At 37.1% G+C, this 18,528-nt stretch overlaps 1 protein-coding gene across 1 annotated transcript in view; it reads right to left on the bottom strand.

Annotated features, from left to right (window-relative positions):
* Positions 1–18,528, bottom strand: part of EFCAB13 (EF-hand calcium binding domain 13) — a 331,371-nt gene that overhangs the window by 139,989 nt on the left and 172,854 nt on the right. The window contains 3 exon segments of the mRNA XM_058561286.1: positions 2,990–3,043; positions 3,828–3,932; positions 7,699–7,803. Of these exon segments, the coding sequence (XP_058417269.1) occupies positions 2,990–3,043; positions 3,828–3,932; positions 7,699–7,803 (264 nt within the window).

The raw sequence follows: 18,528 nt of genomic DNA, 5'->3' as shown, positions 1-18,528 counted from the left end.
CACAGCAGCCTGAGCCTAAAAGACACCTTGCCTCCTTGGACACAGTGCTGACATGCACCCCTGCACTTGGCACCCTGCACCACTAGATCCAGGGTCACAGCATGATCCAGTGTGTCCCCTCCATAGGTGAAAGGTTTCCCCTACCAAAGTCAATTCATAAAATCTGAAAAAGGTGACTTTTTCTTCAAATGTGTAGGCACTCTACACAAGGTTACAGGGATCATGAAGAACCAGGGAAACATGACTCCATCGAAAGCATACAGTAAATCTCCAGTAACTGTCCCCAAAGAAATGGAGATCCAAGAATCCATTCCTGGAATGGAAATCCAGACCAATAATGAGTAGGGAGATTGAATTAGTAATCAAAATACTCTCAAAAAAGAAAAGCCCAGATAGTTTCACTGGTGAATTCCACCAAACATTTAAAGAAGAATTAATGCCAACCCTTCTTAGACTCTTCCAAAAATTCGAACATTTTATGAGGTCAGCATGACCTTGCTACCAAAACCAGATAAGGATACTACAAGAAAAGAAAACTATAGGCCAATATCCCTGATGAATACAGATACAAAAATTCTCAACAATATACTTACAAACCACATCAACAGCACATTAAAAGCATCATACACCATGATCAAATGGAATTTAACCCTAGGATGCAAGGATGGTTCAACATATGCAAATCAATAAATGTGATAATCACATTAATAGAATTAAAGACAAAAATCATATGATCATCTAACAGATGCATAAAAAGCATTTGACAAAATTCAACATCCTTTCATGATAAAAACACTCAAAAAATTGGGACTTTAGAAGGAACATATCTTAACACAATAAAGGCCATATACGACAAACCCACAGCCAATATCATACTCAATGGTGAAAGTTGGAAAGCGTATTCTCTAAGATCAGGAATAAGACAGGGGTACCCACTCTCACCACTCCTATTCAACATAGTACTGCAAGTCCTAGCCAGAGGAATCAGGAAATAAAAAGAAAAAAAAAATCCAATACGGAAAGGAAGAAATAAAATTTTCTTTGTTTGCAGATGATATGATCTTATAAATAGAAATCCTAAAGACTTCACCAAAAAACTGCTAGAACTAATAAATGAATTCAGTAAAGTTGCAGGGTACAAAATTAACATACAGAAAACAGTTGTGTTTCAATACACTAACAATAAAACAGCAATTTCCTGGATATGACACCAAAAGTATAAGTAAGAAAAGCAAAAATAAATAAGAGGTACCACAGCAAATTCAAAAATTTCTGCACAGTAAAAGAAACAATCAACAAAATAAAAAGGCAAACTACAGAATAGAAGCAGATATTTGCAAGTCATATATGATAAGGGGTTAATATCCAAAATATATTTAAAAACTCATACAACTCAATAGCAAAAAAAAAAAAAAAAAATTCCAAACAACCCAATTAAAAAATGGGCAGAGGAACTGAACAGACATTTTTCCAAAGAAGACATACAAATGGCCAACAGGTACGTGAAAAGATGCTCAACATCACTAATCATCAGGGAAAAGCAAATCAAAACCATAATGAGATATCACTTCACACCTGTTAGAATAGCTATCATTGGGCCGGCCCCGTGGCTTAGTGGTTAAGTGCACGCGCTCTGCTGCTGGCGGCCCTGGTTCGGATCCCAGGCGCGCACTGACGCACCGCTTCTCCAGTCATGCTGAGGCCGTGTCCCACATACAGCAACTAGAAGGCTGGGCAACTATGACATACAACTATCTACTGGGGCTTTGGGGGAAAAAAAAACAAAAAAAGAGAATAGCTATCATCAAAAAGACAACAGATAACAAGTGTTGATGAGGATGTGGAGAAAAGGGAACCCTTGGGCACTGTTGATGGGAACGTAAATTGGTACAATCACTATGGAAAGCAGTATAGAGATCCTCAAAAAAAATAAAAATAGAACTACCATACGATCCAGCATTCCCACTTCTGGGTATATATCCAAAGGAAATGAAAACAGGATTTCGAAGACATATCTGCACCCCTTGTTCATTGCAACATTATTCACAATAGCTAAGACATGGAAACAACCTAAGTGTCCATCAACAGATGAATGAATAAAGACGAGGTGGTAGCTATATACAGTGGAATACTATCCAGCCTTGAGAAAGAAAATTCTGCCATTTGCGACAACATGGATGAACCTGAGGGCATTATGCTAAGTAAAATAAATCAGACAGAGAAAGACGAATACTATATGATATCCCTTAATGTGGAATCTAAAAAAGCTGAATTCATAGAAACAGAAAGTAGAATGGTAGTTACCAGGGGCGGGGAGTGCAGGAAATGGGGAGATGTTAGTCAAAGAATATAAACTTCCAGTTATAAAATTAACACCCTTCTGGGGATCTAATGTACAGCATGATGATTATAGTAATAATACTAACACTGTATTATATACTTAAAAGTTGCTAAGAGAGTAGATCTTAAATGTCCTAACCACAAAAAAGAAAGGGTAATTATGTGACATGATGGAGGTATTAGCTAATGCTAATGGTGGTAATCATTTTGCAATATATAAATGTATCAAATCAACATAGTTGTACACCTTAAATGTACACATGTTATATGTCAATTATATCTCAATAAAGCCAGGGATAAAAAAACAATTCATAGAATGGTAAAAGTAATTTAATACTCTCACCAATAACTTGGTTCTTTTTTTTGTTTATTTTACCAATTAGCTGTCTCAACTCCTAACTAAATTCTCTGAATAATTTCCACTTAGCTTCACTGGTCAGATATAGATTTTGTTATTTTCTTTTCTGCCAAATAGGAGGAGATTTCAAAAATCCCATGTAGAGATATTTTGCTAACAAAGACATCTCTATGGGAAGATTGGAATGGCATCAATAAGTATTTAAATTGGCAAGATTCACAATTTAATATCTAGGAAATAGTATAGGTATCTCATAGATTCATCTGACTTTTCATTATGCTCTTCACTTACCATTTAGAGACTTCAAACCATCTAGTAATCTCTTCTTGTAGACTTTTTCATTAGCTACAGGAAACATAAATCGGGTCACATACAAGTGAATAATGTGGAGTCACCACATTACAAGATTTGTAATTTTCTATTGAAAATTTGATTTACTTTGAAATAAAAAAAAAAAAGAAATGACCATCAATGTTGCCCCTCTATTAAACTGTAAACACCCATTTTCATATTCTTTTTAAACACTCATTTTCTTTTTCATCTCTTTCACTTAATTCACAGTTTAACCTTTAGATTTCCTTCCCAATGGAACTACAGCTCACAAAAGGTATTTCTTAACCTTGACGGCAGGATGTCTGAATAAAGGAGTAGCTGATTCCCAAACTATAAAATATTTGATACAATTCCTTTTAAGATAAAACTGGGTCATTAATTTTCTTTTTTCTTTAAAAATGATTTATAATTATAAACTTAAGTGAGTTTCAATAAATGTATCAATTAGATCATATCATACATGGGTGTGCTTTTTAAATCTAATCTTTTGTTGTTTTTATTATTATTATTGCTTGAATTCCTTCTATCCCTTCTTCTCCCTCCTATCACACCCCTAATATTGCAGGTAACTCACATAAACAAATTAGAATGTATCTTTACATTAAGAATGTGTATGCATGCATGTGCTTGAGTGTGTGTCTGTATGATTACACACGCATGGTATATTTCATGCCAAATGATTTTAAAAAGTATTTTGTTCTATGCTATCAAATTGGAATGCTATAGAAATTCTCACAAACAAACATCAAGAAATGTATGCTCCTTACAAGGCCATACTGCTATTTTAAGTTCTTACCATCCAGTGGCAGATTTTCTACCAGCTTCACAAATTCCTTATCTGTGAATGTTATCCTCATTTTTCCCAAAACATCTTCCACATCATTGACATCAACCTCTCCTCCTTCAACACAACAGAAATGATGACAGATTGGTATATTGAGAAAAGTCTAGTATTTCAAAAACATAAAAAATAATAATTGATGCCATTTAGTTTCAGCTACAATAGCAGCATGAGCAGAATAATACACTGAGAACTGTCCAACATTATCAATGACTGTCATTGAAATAGAATTTCTTCCTTACTCTTAGTAAAATGATAGAAATAATGGTGCAGTTTACATGATGCAAATTAGGATACTGTAAGTATACGATTCAAATATTAGTCTCTTAATGATAAGAGAATCTTTATGAAAGTTTCGCTGCATCATTTGTTGTGTTAATTTAAATTTTGGCTTTCAAAATCAGAAATAGTGACTATTATTGGCAAATATTCCAGAAAGGAAAGAAATTGGTACCAAAACATTACATTGAAATTTTCGTGCTAAAATGTAGATAATCTAAACAAATTCCAGGCAATTACCTATAAATATTTCATCTATACAAAAGAAAATGGTGAAATAAACAAAGAAAGGAATGATGAGACTATATAAAAATATAATTTAGAATAAAGAATTAAGATATTAGATTTATAGTAAATTCTAACTATCCTGTAGTAGTTTCCACTGCTTTCACTAACTTATTAAGACGAATCTTCCCATGAGCTAAAAGAAAAATCAGAATTAGGATATGGATAATATTATAAAAAGACACAGGGGCTAAATTAGGAAATAGATTCAATCCACAATTTTATCTCAATCAACTAAAAATTTATATGCAATGGATGACAAGAATTCATTCTTTGTTGCCAGAGGGTTGGCCCCACAAAACACTTTCTCTAAGTCTTGTGCTTAAAAAGTGTTAGAACTGGCTAATGGTACTAGCAATCCTTTTTTTCTGATACAAACATTAAGTTCTTTCCAAGATTTATGTTAAAAGAGAGACTTTCACTTTTCATTTTTACTAATACTTTTCTTTAATTATTTCAACTACTAACTTGGAATGGCTAGTGATATGTATAGGTGTTTTAAATCTTTTGTTACCAATATATCTATAAAGCTTGATAAATATTTCTACCTTTTAATCTTTGGAAAAATCATTACGAGATAGAGAGTTATGGAAACATGGCATTGTTCCAATATCAGGAAGGACTGATCAACCTCACAAGAGCCAGCTACATAATTTTTGGGGCCAGTGCAAAATGAAAATACATTTTCATTCAAAAAACAGGAAAAAAGCTCTGTCCTTTCTCCCACAGTCTGTCTCTCAAACTGTTATGGTGGGTTTTGTTTGTTTTAATATCACCCTCTCTTGGGCATGGAATACTCTTGGGGTGAGTACAGAACCTCATAGGTGTCCTATGCCCAGCATCACTACTCAGCATGCATGCAGCCCACTGCAGGGTTCCCTCTTCTACCTGCTGCTAGATCCACACAGTTGAAGTTGAATCAGGCATCTCCCTTTCCTATGCGCCTGCCAACTTAACTCATTGGAAATAGGTGACTTTCAAGAGTACTGCAGTCTTCATGTGGGGACACTCTAGGTACCTAGAAAGAGTAGGCAAGAAGCTTGACCCCGCCAAATGCACTGTGGTGCCGCCAACCCAGAATGGGAACGGCTGCCACCATGTCCTGACACAAAATGCCTTCGGGTGCATATGCCCAACACCAACCCTCCCTGCACCCATGTCCAGGAAATTGTTAATGAATTTCTACCACTTCCAACCAGAGATGGTTATTTATTTCTTACTTCTTTTGGTCAAGCTCTCCACTTATTCATTCACTCATCAAGTATTGAAGGCCTGTCAAATAAGTGAAAGAAAATATGCTAGGTAATGGGAGTACAATATGAATCCAGGTGTGGTTCTTGCTGACAAGCAGCTCTCAAGTTTTAGCAGAAGATTATACAAAGGCTTCTATTTGTATTATAATATGGTAAATGATAGAGGCATGTTTAGTATATAATGAAAAATGGGAAGCCTATGCATAAAAAGATAGGATCTTTGAAGAAGGTTAACCCAGAATTGAGAATAATTTTTTTTAGAAGAGTATGATTTCCCAGGTTATAAGAATCTGAATATGTTTGTGGAAAGGTATAGAGTGAGATGGGGGAGGATATGCAATAGGATGCTATGGTGTAAGTATTAGGTAATAAAGCATTTACTCATTTGTGGAAGAAACTTTTACTAATACTCTGCTAAATATCAGGTACTATACTAGGCATTGAGAAAGAACACTATGGATGCTAAAAATAGCAGTATCTGTATTCAAGTAGCTCAGTCTGTCATGAGGAGATAGATATATAAACAGACATTTTTTATCAAAGAAATGAAGAGAGAAATTTTTTATTTAGCAAGTTAGGTGACATTCCTGTTACCACCATAGAATGCTGTTCATACCCAATGGAGGTTCAGATACTTCAGTGTGACTGCAGAGCAAATGAGAAACAGGGAGTAATAAGAAGGGCTGGAAGTTAAGACTAGATGCAGGAGGGTCTTCTACCCGCCATGCTTGGACTAGAAAACTTGGATTTTTTTGGTGGTGAATGGCAAGCCACTGAAGGGACTCAAGTGGAGAAATATAAAATTTACATTTTACATAGAGTATTCTGATAGCTCTAAAAAAGACAGGTTTAAAAGGAAATAACCTGCAGTTAGAGTGAGTTGATTTGGCAATTAATGAAATATAGGCAGAGAAGGAGAGTAAGGAGTGAAGGATACATACAAAGCATTCTAGCCTGTGTGAATAGAAAATGATGATTCAACCTACCAAGAGACCAATTTACGTCAGTAAATTATAAAATCAGTTTTAAACATGGTGAAAGTAAGAGTGTACAACAGGAATTTTGGATACATTAATATTATATTCATAGGAAAACCCTAAGCTGAAGATTTGGAAGTCTTCTGCATAGAGATAATAACTGAAAATATGTGAACAAATAATATTTCCCCGGAAAAAGTGTAAAACTGAAATGAGTATGGACATTGCGGAATAGAATGTGTTAAGGAATAACTGTTTTGTGATGACATTGACAACATGGAGCCTCTTTCACTCCAATTCTCCCAATTTTTTTCCTGCTCCATGTCCATTTCCTATTTTAAGAGTGGTCTTGGCTACCTTCAGCGCTAAGAACACAGAAGAGAAGTTGATGACTATGGATTTCTGAAACAAAGACACATGCACTATTACAATTGAACTATTGTTTTATTTATGAAAATTAAGAGATAAGTTCTGTGGCAAAAAAACCCAACAACAACAGCTAGCTATCCACCAATACTCCTATTTCCTCCCATAACGTAGAATTGTAGATGGAAGTGGATGCTCAGCCATATACTACATTTCTAACACTCTCCCTTGCATTTTGGTGTAGCCAAGTGCTACAACAAAGGATGGGTTGAGAAAATGGTGAAAATGATGGCTCTCTTCTTCATTCCATCAGTTGAATACAAGCAATGAAAAGGCCCTAGAAGGAACCTGGATCCCTGTATCACCGAACGGAGAAGAGTCACTACCCATCAACCAAAAATATTCTCACCTTCAATGTTTATGGCAGAGAGAATTAAAATTTTATTGTGTGTAATGACATATGATATATTTTGGGGCTTATTTTGCTAAACAGATGTCTAGCTTACCCTAATTAATGTATGCTCTATTCTTAAATTAGGACTGGCCCTTTTCTCATCTTTGCAAACTGCTTTTTTTTTTTAACCAAATATCACTAGTAATATGTATTCTCTTACACAAGCCACAAATGTAAATTCTTTTCTAAAACCCATCATTTACAATGCTCACCATGAAGTGGAAGATTTTTTGTCAGATCTTCATGTTCCTGTTCTGTGAGTTTGATCCCCAGGTTTTCCAGAACAGTATCCAGGTCATCGACTTTAACCATTCTTCCTTAGGAAACAAATAGGAGAGAATCATAAAGAAAATAAAAGTCACATACTGTTGCCAGTAGGAAAGTGTTATTTTTGTTTCTTGAACAGAAGTTCACATGGTTCTTTCCTCTGAGTAAATTTTCCAAATAATTTCTAATTTCCTCTCATTTTTCTTTAAATTATGAAACATTACAGGGATACAATTTTTTATGATGATATTACTGATGCCTGTGTATCCCAACCAGCTTCATGAATAAACAGAATAGATATGACAAAAATATCTTTTGAATCCCTCCTCATCCCCATTCTTTTCCCACCTTCCCCAAGGGGATCTACTGACTCATATAAAATGTTTATAATTCCCGTGCATATTTTACTAGCATACAGGAAATGATTTTGCAGAACTTTAAAGTTTACATAAATCATATCATAATGTGAATTTCCTTTTGCTACTTGCATTTTTCATTCAATTCTTTTGTTTTTTAGATTTGTCCATGTTGAAACATGGAGCACTGTTTCATTCATTTTAACTACTGTTTATTATTCTACTATAATGTTATGCCATCATGTATTGATTCATTCTCCTGTAGATGACATTTAGGTTGTTTCCAATTTTTTTCCATTACAAACACATTGCTTTGTACATTCTTGTATATATCTCCTTGTTGACAAGAGCGAGAATCTGGGTTATATACAGGAGTGGAATAGCTGGAGTGGCATACACACATTTTTAACTTCTTGAGATTTTATCTAGCTACTTTTGAAAGTGTTGCATCAATTATTATTCCTACTAGCGGTGCATGAGAGTTTACATTGCTCCATATCCTTGCCAGCACTTGGTATTGTTTGTTACAATTTTTGAGAATTTGATATCTGTGAAGTGGTATTTTTGTGTGTGTGTGGGGGGGGGAGAAGATCAGCTCTGAGCTAACATCCATGCCAATCTTCCTCTTTTTTCTGAGGAAGACTGGCCCTGGGCTAACATCTGTGCCCATCTTCCTCTGCTTTATATGGGATGCTGCCACAGCATGACCTGACGAGTGGTGCATCGGTGCGCGCCCAAGATCCGAACCCAGGCCACCAGCAGTGGAGCACACACACACAACCGCTGCGCCATGGGGCCGGCCCCATGAAGTGGTATTTTTTACTGTTGTTTTAATTTAGATTTCCATGATTACCAATGAAGTGAAGTACTTTTTATAAGTGATTGGCCTCTTAGAGATCTCCTCTTTTGTCACATGTTTGGTCTCATATTCATCCACTTCAATACTAGTTGTTTGGCTTGTTATTACCGATTTGTGGGAGTACTTCATAGAGTCCAGAAACTGACTCTTGGTTGGTTTTATGCATTGCAAATATCTTCTCAGATTTTGGCTTGCTTTTTAAAATTTTTGTTAGTGTGTATTTGGTCATGCAGAATTTTTTACTCGTTTTTATTTATTTATTTCCTGCTTTATTGAGATATAATGGACATATTCTGTAAGTTTAAGGAATACAACACGTTGATTTGATACACGTATAAAAATGATTGCCACCATAGCATTAGCTAACACCTCTATCAAACCACTATTCTTTTTTGTGGTGAAAACATTTAAGATCTCCTCTCTTGGCAACATTCAAGTGTATAATACAGTATTATTAACTATAATCACCATTCTGTACATTAGATCCCCAGGACTTATTAATTTTATAATTAGAAGTTTGTACCCTTTGACTAAAATCTTATTTCCCCTAACCCCCAGCCCCTGATAACCACCATTTTACTCTCTGCTCCTATGAGTTCAGCTTTTTTAGATTCCACATTAAGTGATATCCTACAGTATTTGCCTTTCTCTATCTGACTTACTTCACTTAGCATAATGCCCTCAAGGCCCATCCATGTCGTCACAAATGGCAGGATTTCCTTATTTCTCATGGCTGAATAATATTCCACTGCATATATACACCACATCTTCTTTAACTATTCATCCGTTGCCAGGCATCCAGGTTGTTTTCATAGCTTGGCTAATGTGAAAAAGCTTCAGTGAACATGGGAGTGCAGATAACTCCTCAAGATCCTGTTTTCATTTCCTTTGGGTATACACTCAGAAGTGGGAATGTTGGATCATATTGTAGTACTATTTTTAATTTTTTGAGGAACCTCTATACTGTTTTCCATAGTGGCTGAACCAATTTGCATTCCCACCAACAGTGCCCAAGGGTTCCCTTTTCTCCACACCCTTGCCAACATTTGTTATTTCTTGTTTTTTTGATGACAGCCATTCTAACAGGTGTGAGATGCTATCTCATTGTGGTTTTTATTTGCATTTCCTTGATGATTAGTGATGTCAAGCACCTATTCATATACATGTTGGCCATTTCTACGTCTTCTTTGGAAAAACACCTATTCAGTTCCTCTGCCCATTTTTTAATTGGGTTGTTTGTTATTGTGTGACCTATCTCATGATCTATCCTGGTGGATGTTCCATGTGCACTTGAGAAGAATTTGTATTCTGTAGCAGCTGGATGGAATGTTCTGTATATGTCTGTTAGGTCCATTTGTTCTAAAGTATTGTTCATGTCCAATGTTTTCTTGTTGATTGTATCCAGCTGATGTATCCATTGTTGAAAGTGGGGTATTGAGTCCTCTACTATTATTGTATTGTTGTCTATTTCTCCATTCAGATCTGCTAGTATTTGAATATATTTAGGTGTCTGATGTTGGGTGAATATGTATCTATGTCTAATCATTATATCTTCTGGATGAATTGACCCCTTTCTCATTATATAAAACCATCTTTGTCTCTTGTTAACTTTTTTGGCTTAAAGTCTATTTTGTCTGATGTAAGTATAGCTACCTCTGCTCTCCTTTGTTTTCTACTTGCATGAAATATCTTTTGCCATCCCTTCATTTTGAGCCTATGTGTGTCCCTAAAATTGAAGTGAGTTTTTTGTAGGCAGCATATAGTTGTGTCCCATTTTTTACCCATCGAGCCACTGTATGTCTTATGATCGATCAAAGAATTCAATCCACTTATATTTATGGTAATTATTGATAGATAAGGACTTACTAATGTCATCTTATTCATTGTTTTCTAGCTGTTTTGTAGTTCCCTTGTTCCTTTCTTCCTCTCTTGCTGTCTTCCTTTGATGATTTTCTGAACAGATGATGATGAACTGATGATTTTCTGTAGTGGTATGCTTTCAGTCCCTTCTCTTTATCTTTTGTGAATCTACTGTAGGTTTTTGCTTTATGGTTACACTGAGACTTACATAAAACATCTTGTAGGTATAATAGTCTGTTTTATGCTGATAATTTTGATCACATAAAAAACTCTAACCTTTTAATCTGCCTTTTTATGTTTTTGATGTCATAATCTAGCTCTTTTTGTAATGTGTTTTCATTAAAAAATTATTGTAGCTATATTTATTTTAAATACTCTTGTTCTTTAAACTTTATAACAGAGTTAAGTGGTTAACACTCCACCATATTACAGTATTAGAGTATTCCAAATTTGATTATATACTTACCTTTACCAATGTGTTGTATACTTTCATTTGTTTTTATGTTACTAATTAGCATTCTTCCATTTCAGCTGGAAGAATTCCTTTCAGCATTTCTTGTAAGGTAGGTCTAGTGGTGATGAATTTCCTCAGCTTTTATTTGTCTGGGAAAGTTATCTCTCTCTCTCATTTCTGAAGGACAGTTTTGCTGCATAAAGTATTCTTGGTTGGTAGTTTTATTCTTTCAGCACTTTGAATATATCATCCCACTCTACTCATCTGTAAGGTTTCTCTGAGTAATACGCTGATAGCCTTATGGATGTTCCCTTATAAGTTATAAGCTTATTTTCTCTTGCTGCTTTTAAAATTCTTTGTTTTTGATTTTTTTATGGTTTTATTACACTATGTCTTGAAGAGGATCTAAGTTGATTTTGTTTGGTGACCTATGAGCTTAATTACCATGGATATCCAAATATTTCTCCAGATTTGTGAAGTTCTCAGCCATTATTTCTTTAAATAGACTTTCTGCCCCCTTCTCCCTCTCTTCTCTTTCTGGAACTCCAGTGATTCTCAAATTGGTCCTTTTGATGGTCCCATAAATCATGGAGGCTTTCTTCATTCTTTCTCATTCTTTTTCCTTTGTTCTCTTCTGACTGGATAATTTCAAACTTCTTGTCTTCAATCTCAGTGACTCTTTGTCCTGCTTGATCAAGTCTGACATTGATGCTCTCTACTGTATTTTTCATTTCATTCACTGTATTCTTCAGCTCCAGAATCTGTTTGGCTCTTTTTTATGATATCTATCTCTTTGTTAAACTTCTCATTTTGTTCATGTATTGTTTTCCTGATTTTGATGAACTGTTCAGCCATTTCTGTGTTTTCTTACAGATCACTGAGTTTCCTTAAAATAGCTACAGTAGTCTTCCATTATCTGCAGGGAATACATTCCATGACCCCCAGTAGATGTCTGAAATTGCAGATAGTACTGAACCCTAAAAATACCATGTTTTCTCCTATACATACATACCTATGATAAAGTTTAATTTATAAATGAGGCACAGTAAGAGTTTAACAATAATAACTAATAATAAAATAGAAGAATTATAACAATATGCTGTAACAAAAGCTACCATAGATCTTAGCAACCTCAGCATACAATTTTTTCCCTTTCCTTATTAAGTTGATAACTTTCACTTAAAGGTAGCACTTTATGGTTTCTCTTTGGCATATCTGAATTGCCAACATCACTACTCTTGCACTGTGGGGTCATTATTATTACTTGAACATAAGCACTGCAGTACCGCGACAGCTGATCTGATAACTGAGATGGCTACTAAGCAACTAACAGGTGGGTAGTGTATATAGCATGGATACACCAGACAGAAGGATGATTCACGTCTTGGCCAGGACAGATTAGGATGGTGCAAGATTTTATCACGCTACTCAGAATGGTGTTCAATTTAAAACTTTTGAATTGTTTATTTCTGGAGTTTTCCATTTAATATTTTCAGATCACGGTTTACCACAGGTAATAAACCATGGAAAGCAAAACCGAGGATAAGGGGAGACTACTGTATTTTGAATTCTTTATCTGGTAAATTGGAGATCTTCATGTGTTTGGGTATGGTTACCAGAAGATTATTGTGATCTTCTGGTAGTGTCATGTTTTCATGATTTTTCATGTTCCTTGGAGATTTGAGTCACAGTATTTGCATATGAAGTAGCAGTCAGTTTTTACTAACTGCCTTCAGGGGAGAAATACCTTCTGTCAGCCCTGCTAGAGACTCTGAGGCTTTCTCAGACCTTCTACAGATACACTTGCTCCATGCTTCTTGCTCCCTCTTGTGGCAGAAATCTTAAGCTTTTATGCTTTTTCTGGATCCTGTAACACACCAGGTTGAATGCTGACAGACTCTCTTGTTCCCCAAAGGTGCCACTAAAGCTCAAGTTTGTGATCTCTCCCTGGCCTACAGATTCAACCAACTTTCTGAACGTGCTCTCTAGCCATCTGACAAAGCCTGCTTGTGCCACCATTGGGAGTGCCCACAGAGAGCTGGCCACAGAGTGGGGGCGCATGCTGGTGATGCATGCAGAGCATTGGGGTTGTCTGTCGGGCAGTTGGGGGGATCTGCAGGTGAGGCATTCCTAGCAGCTTGTGGGTGTACTTCACGGAATTCACAACGGCAGTTAGGACCCATGTCCCTTTAATGCCTTCTGAGAGTCCTATTTGCCTCTCTCCCAGACTCTTTTCACCTGCTAGTCATGAAGTTCTCAATTTAGTATTCTGGATGGGGCAAGAAAGAAATGAACTTCTTTGGCAGCACCCCACACCACTGGGGAAGCCAACTGCTCACTCACACACTTGGTCTCCCCACAGAATAAATCACAGGCCGAGGAAGATATTTCTTGGCCCCAACCTGTGCCGCCTCTGGGGATGTGTGACATAAATAAAGTCAAACTGTTCCTCTTACCCTTTTCAATGCATGCAAACTCATATTTTTTTTTCTTCCAAAAAAGTGCTGGAACTTCTCTTCTGGAAACCTGGACTTCCACAAAGGGTCTCTTGTCTGTGACTGTCTAAGTCAGTGTTCTCCAGGGGGCCCCAGACCATAGCTAAGAGGGGCTAGAGCCAGTTCATTGGCCACTGCAGGGTCCACAGCCAGGACTGAGATCTGACTGCCTATTACCCTACACACAGATGGGTGAGACTCCTCCCTGGTCCCTCGGTGTACGGTCCTGAATCTTATAGCTCCCTCAAAGACACCTTTGTCCATGGATGGATGCTGAATTTTTGTTGTTGTGAGGGGGACCAAAACAAGGGACATCTTATGCCATACCATGATGCCGATATCACCCCCATTTTTATTTTTTATGTAGTCCAATTTATGAGTCTTTGCTTTCATGGTTTCCTTATGTTTTCAACAAATATTTAGTAAGAATCAATTATTCCCAAGCATTGGGGATACCACAAAGAACAGAAGAAAGTCCCCATCCCACAGAATTTACATTGAGGAAAAGACAGTGAAAATACATATAAATAATATATGTACAGAGTGACATCAGCATCATGGCGGAGTGAGTTGTTCCCTTTGTCTCTCTCCTCTAAGTTACAAATAAATGGACACCCATCAGCCAACAGAAGATTCCCACACAACACAACAGGACGCTTGAGAGATCCACGCAGCTACTTGAAGGTGGGTGGACTGGACCCCTGGGAAGCAGTGGAACTAGGGGAGAAGCCCCCTCCTCCTCCCTGGTGGCAGCCATCCAGGATGCGGGTTCTCACACAGTGGCCAGCCTGACTTTGAGTGGAGGCTAGGGCAGCCCGGCCCATGTGTGAACACTTGTGGAGCAGTGGTAGCCCAGCCTGTGCGAGTGCTACCATGCTGCAGCGGCACTGCCTGTGTGAACACTCCCCTTGGAGTGGCAGCAGCTCAGCCTGCAAGAAGGCATCCCACCCGAGAGGCAACCCGCAGGCCGAGTGAGCGTGGTGGCCAGGCCCACAAGAAGGCACCTTGCTGAGTGGCTGCAGCACAGCCCCCATGAATACAGAGTGGCCGACTCGCACAACTATGAGCAGATGGGGTGGGAACAGAAAATACAGCCCCTGCTTCCACCCCAATGGTGGCAGGGGGGAATCTGTGACCAGAAGCAACAGGAACCACAGCAGAACCAGTGATCCAGCCCCCAGTGGTGGTAACCCCAATATCAGCACCACCAGCAGTGGGAGCTGTATACAAGTCCCCAGGTCTCTGGGCCCCACCAGTGACAGTGACACTTGTGAACCCAGTATCCCTGCCAGCGGTATAGCCAGCATCCCAAGATAACTCAGGAACAGCAGCACAGGTGGTGCATGGGACAGCCACATCTGAGCCTATGGAGAGCCAGTGGAGTAACGCAAGATGCGGGTGACCAGAACCAAAGTAACCAAAGCTGTACCCAAATAAGAAAAGGTAATTACTACCACAAATGCACCAGCAGAGGATCAATTAATTGAACACCATGAAGAATTACAGTAACTGCAGAACAGAAGGAAAATAACTCTCCAGAAACCAAACCTGAAGTCACAGAAGACTACAATCTAACTGACAAAGAATTCAAAATAGCTATCATAAAGAAACTCAACGAGTTACAAGAAAACTCAGAAAGACAGTTCAATGAGCTCAGGAATAAAATTAATGAACAGAAGGAATACTTCAAAGAGACTGGAGCTCTAAAAAAAAAAAAACCAAACAGAAATTCTGGATATGAAGAACACAATTAATGAGATAAAAAAACAATGTAGAAAGCATAAAAAATAGAGTAGACCTTATGGAGCAGAGAATTAATGACCTTGGAGATAGAAACCTAGAAATACTACAGGTGGATGAGGAGAGAGAACTAAGGTTTAAAAAATGAAGAAATTCTTCAAGAAATATCTGACTCAATTAGGAAAAGTAACATCAAGATTATAGGTATCCCAGAGGGATAAGAGAGAGAGGGAAAGGAACAGAGCGCTTGTTCAAAGAAATAATAGCTGAGAACTTCCCAAACCTGGGGAAAGAACTGGACATACAAGTACATGAAGCCAATAGAACTTCTGGTTACATCAATACAAAAAGACCTTCTCTGTCAAATATCATATGATTTCCTTCATTAAGTAGTAGATAATAACAACAATAAACAAACACATAGGGACAGAGATTGGATTGGTGGTTACCAGAGGGGAAGGGGGGAGGGAGGAGGGTGCAAGGGATAATTCGGTACATGTGTGTGGTGATGGGTTGTAATTAGTATTTTGGTGGTGAACATGATGTAATCTATGCAGAAATAGAAGTATAATGATGTACACCTGAAATTTTTACAATGTTATAAACCAATGTTACTGCAATAAACAAAAAATTAAAAAAAAAAAAAAAAAAGACCTTCTCCAAGGCATATAGTATTAAAACTGTCAAAAGTCAATGACAAAGAAAAAATATTAAGGGCAGCAAAAGAAAAGAAAATAACCTACAAAGGAACCCCCATCAGGCTTTCAGTGGATTTCTCAGCAGAAAACTTACAGGCTAGTAGAGAATGGAATGAAATATTCAAAATACTGAAAGACAAAAACTATCAGCCAAGAATATGCTATCCGGCTAAATTATCCTTCAGATATGATGGAGAAATAAAAGCTTTCCCATACAAACAAAAGCTGAAGGAGTTCATCAGCACTAGACCTGCCTTACAAGAAATGATGAAGGGAGCCCTCCTATCTGAAATGAAAAGGCAAAGGCTTACAAAGCATTGAGAAGGAGATAAATAGACAGACAAAATCAGAAAATTGTAGCTCTCTATCAGAATAGGCCAGCAAACAATAATAAAATAAAGGATAAAGGGGAAAAAAGCATCAAAAATAACTGTAAACACTTCAGTTAGTCACAAACTTACAACACAAAAAAGAATAATCTGTGACAACAAAAACATAGAAGGGGAAGAGGCAAGGGATGGATCCTACTTAGGCTAATGGAGATAAGAGGCTATCAGAAAATGGACTATCTCATCTATGAGATCTCTTATACAAACTTCATGGTAACCACAATACAAAAACTAGAGCAGAATCACAAATCATAAATAAAGAGAAAATTGCGAAAGCCATCACAGAAAACCACCAAACTGAAATGACAGTCAGAAATACAAGGGAAAAGAAACAATGGAAATATAGAACTGGAAAAAAAAGAAATAAAATGGCAGTATTAAGCCCTCATATATCAATAATCACTCAAAATGTAAATGGATTAAATTCATCAATCAAAAGATACAGAGTGGCCGGATGGACTAAAAAACAAGACCCAACAATATGCTGCCTCTAGGAAACACATCTCAGCTCCAAACATCAACAAAAGCTCAGAATGAAGGGATGGAAGATGATACTCCAAGCAAATGGCAAGCAAAAGAAACTGGGTGTAGCCACACTTATATAAGACAAGGCAGACATCAAGATAAAAAAGATAACTAAAGGGGCCAGCCCAGTGTCATAGTGGTTAAGTTTGTGTGCTCCACTTTGGTGGCTCGGGGTTTGCAGGTTCAGATCCTAGGTGTGGACTTATGCACCGCTCATCAAGCCATGCTGTGGCGGCATCCCATGCACAAAATAGAGGAAGATGGGCATAGATGTTAGCTCAGGGCTGATCTTCCTCACCAAGATAAATTAAATAAATAAATAAATAAATAAATAAATAAATAAATAAATAGAGACAAAGAGGGACATTATATAATGATAAAAGGGACTTTCCACCAAGAAGACATAACACTTATAAATATATATGTACCTAACACAGGAGCACCAAAGTATATAAAGCAACCATTAACACCTAAGAGAGAAATTGACAGCAACACAATAATAGTAGGGGACCTCAACACCCCACTTACATCAATGGATAGATCATCCAGACAGAAAGTCAACAAAGAAAGAGTGGCCTTAAATGAAGCACTGGACCAGACAGACTTAACAGGTATGTATAGAACATTCCATCCAAAAACAGCAGAATACACATTCTTCTCAAGTGCTCTTGGAACATTCTCAAAGACAGATCATATGTTGGGAAACAAAGCAAGCTTCAATAAATTTAAGAAGACTGAAATCATATCAAACATCTTTTCCAATGACAGTGCTATGAAACTAGAAATCAACTACAAGAAAAAAGCTGGGAAAGCCACAAATGTGTGGAAACTAAACAACATGCTACTGAACAACCATTGGATCAATGAAGAAATCAGAGGAGAAATCAAAAAATACCTGGAAACAAATGAAAATGAAAACACAACATACCAACTGTTATGGGATGTGGCAAAAGTGGTACAAAGAGGGAAATTTATAGCAATACAAGCCTACATCAACAAGAAAAATCTCTAATAAGTAATCTTAAACTACGCCTAAAAGAACTAGAAAAACAAGAACAAACAAAGCCCAAAGTCAGTAGAAGGAGGGAAATAATAAAAATCAGAGAAGAAATAAATGAAATAGAGACTAAAAAAAGAGTAGAAAGGATCAATAAAACTAAGAGTTGGTTCTTTGAGCCTCCCCCAAAAAACAAAAGTCCAGGACCAGAAGACTTCTCTGGTGAATTCTACCAAACATTCAAAGAAGACTTAATATTCATCCTTCTCAAACTATTCCGAAACATTGAAGAAGACGAGACACTTCCTAACTCATTCTACGAGGCCAACATTACCCTGATACCAAAACCAGACAAGCACAAACACAAAAAAATAGAAAATTACAGGCCAATATCACTGATGA

This window comes from Diceros bicornis, chromosome 18 (assembly GCF_020826845.1).
Source record: "Diceros bicornis minor isolate mBicDic1 chromosome 18, mDicBic1.mat.cur, whole genome shotgun sequence".
NCBI lineage: Eukaryota > Metazoa > Chordata > Mammalia > Perissodactyla > Rhinocerotidae > Diceros > Diceros bicornis.
The sequence above is the reverse complement of the archived record's forward strand: the minus strand, read 5'-3'. Positions and strand labels throughout refer to the sequence as shown.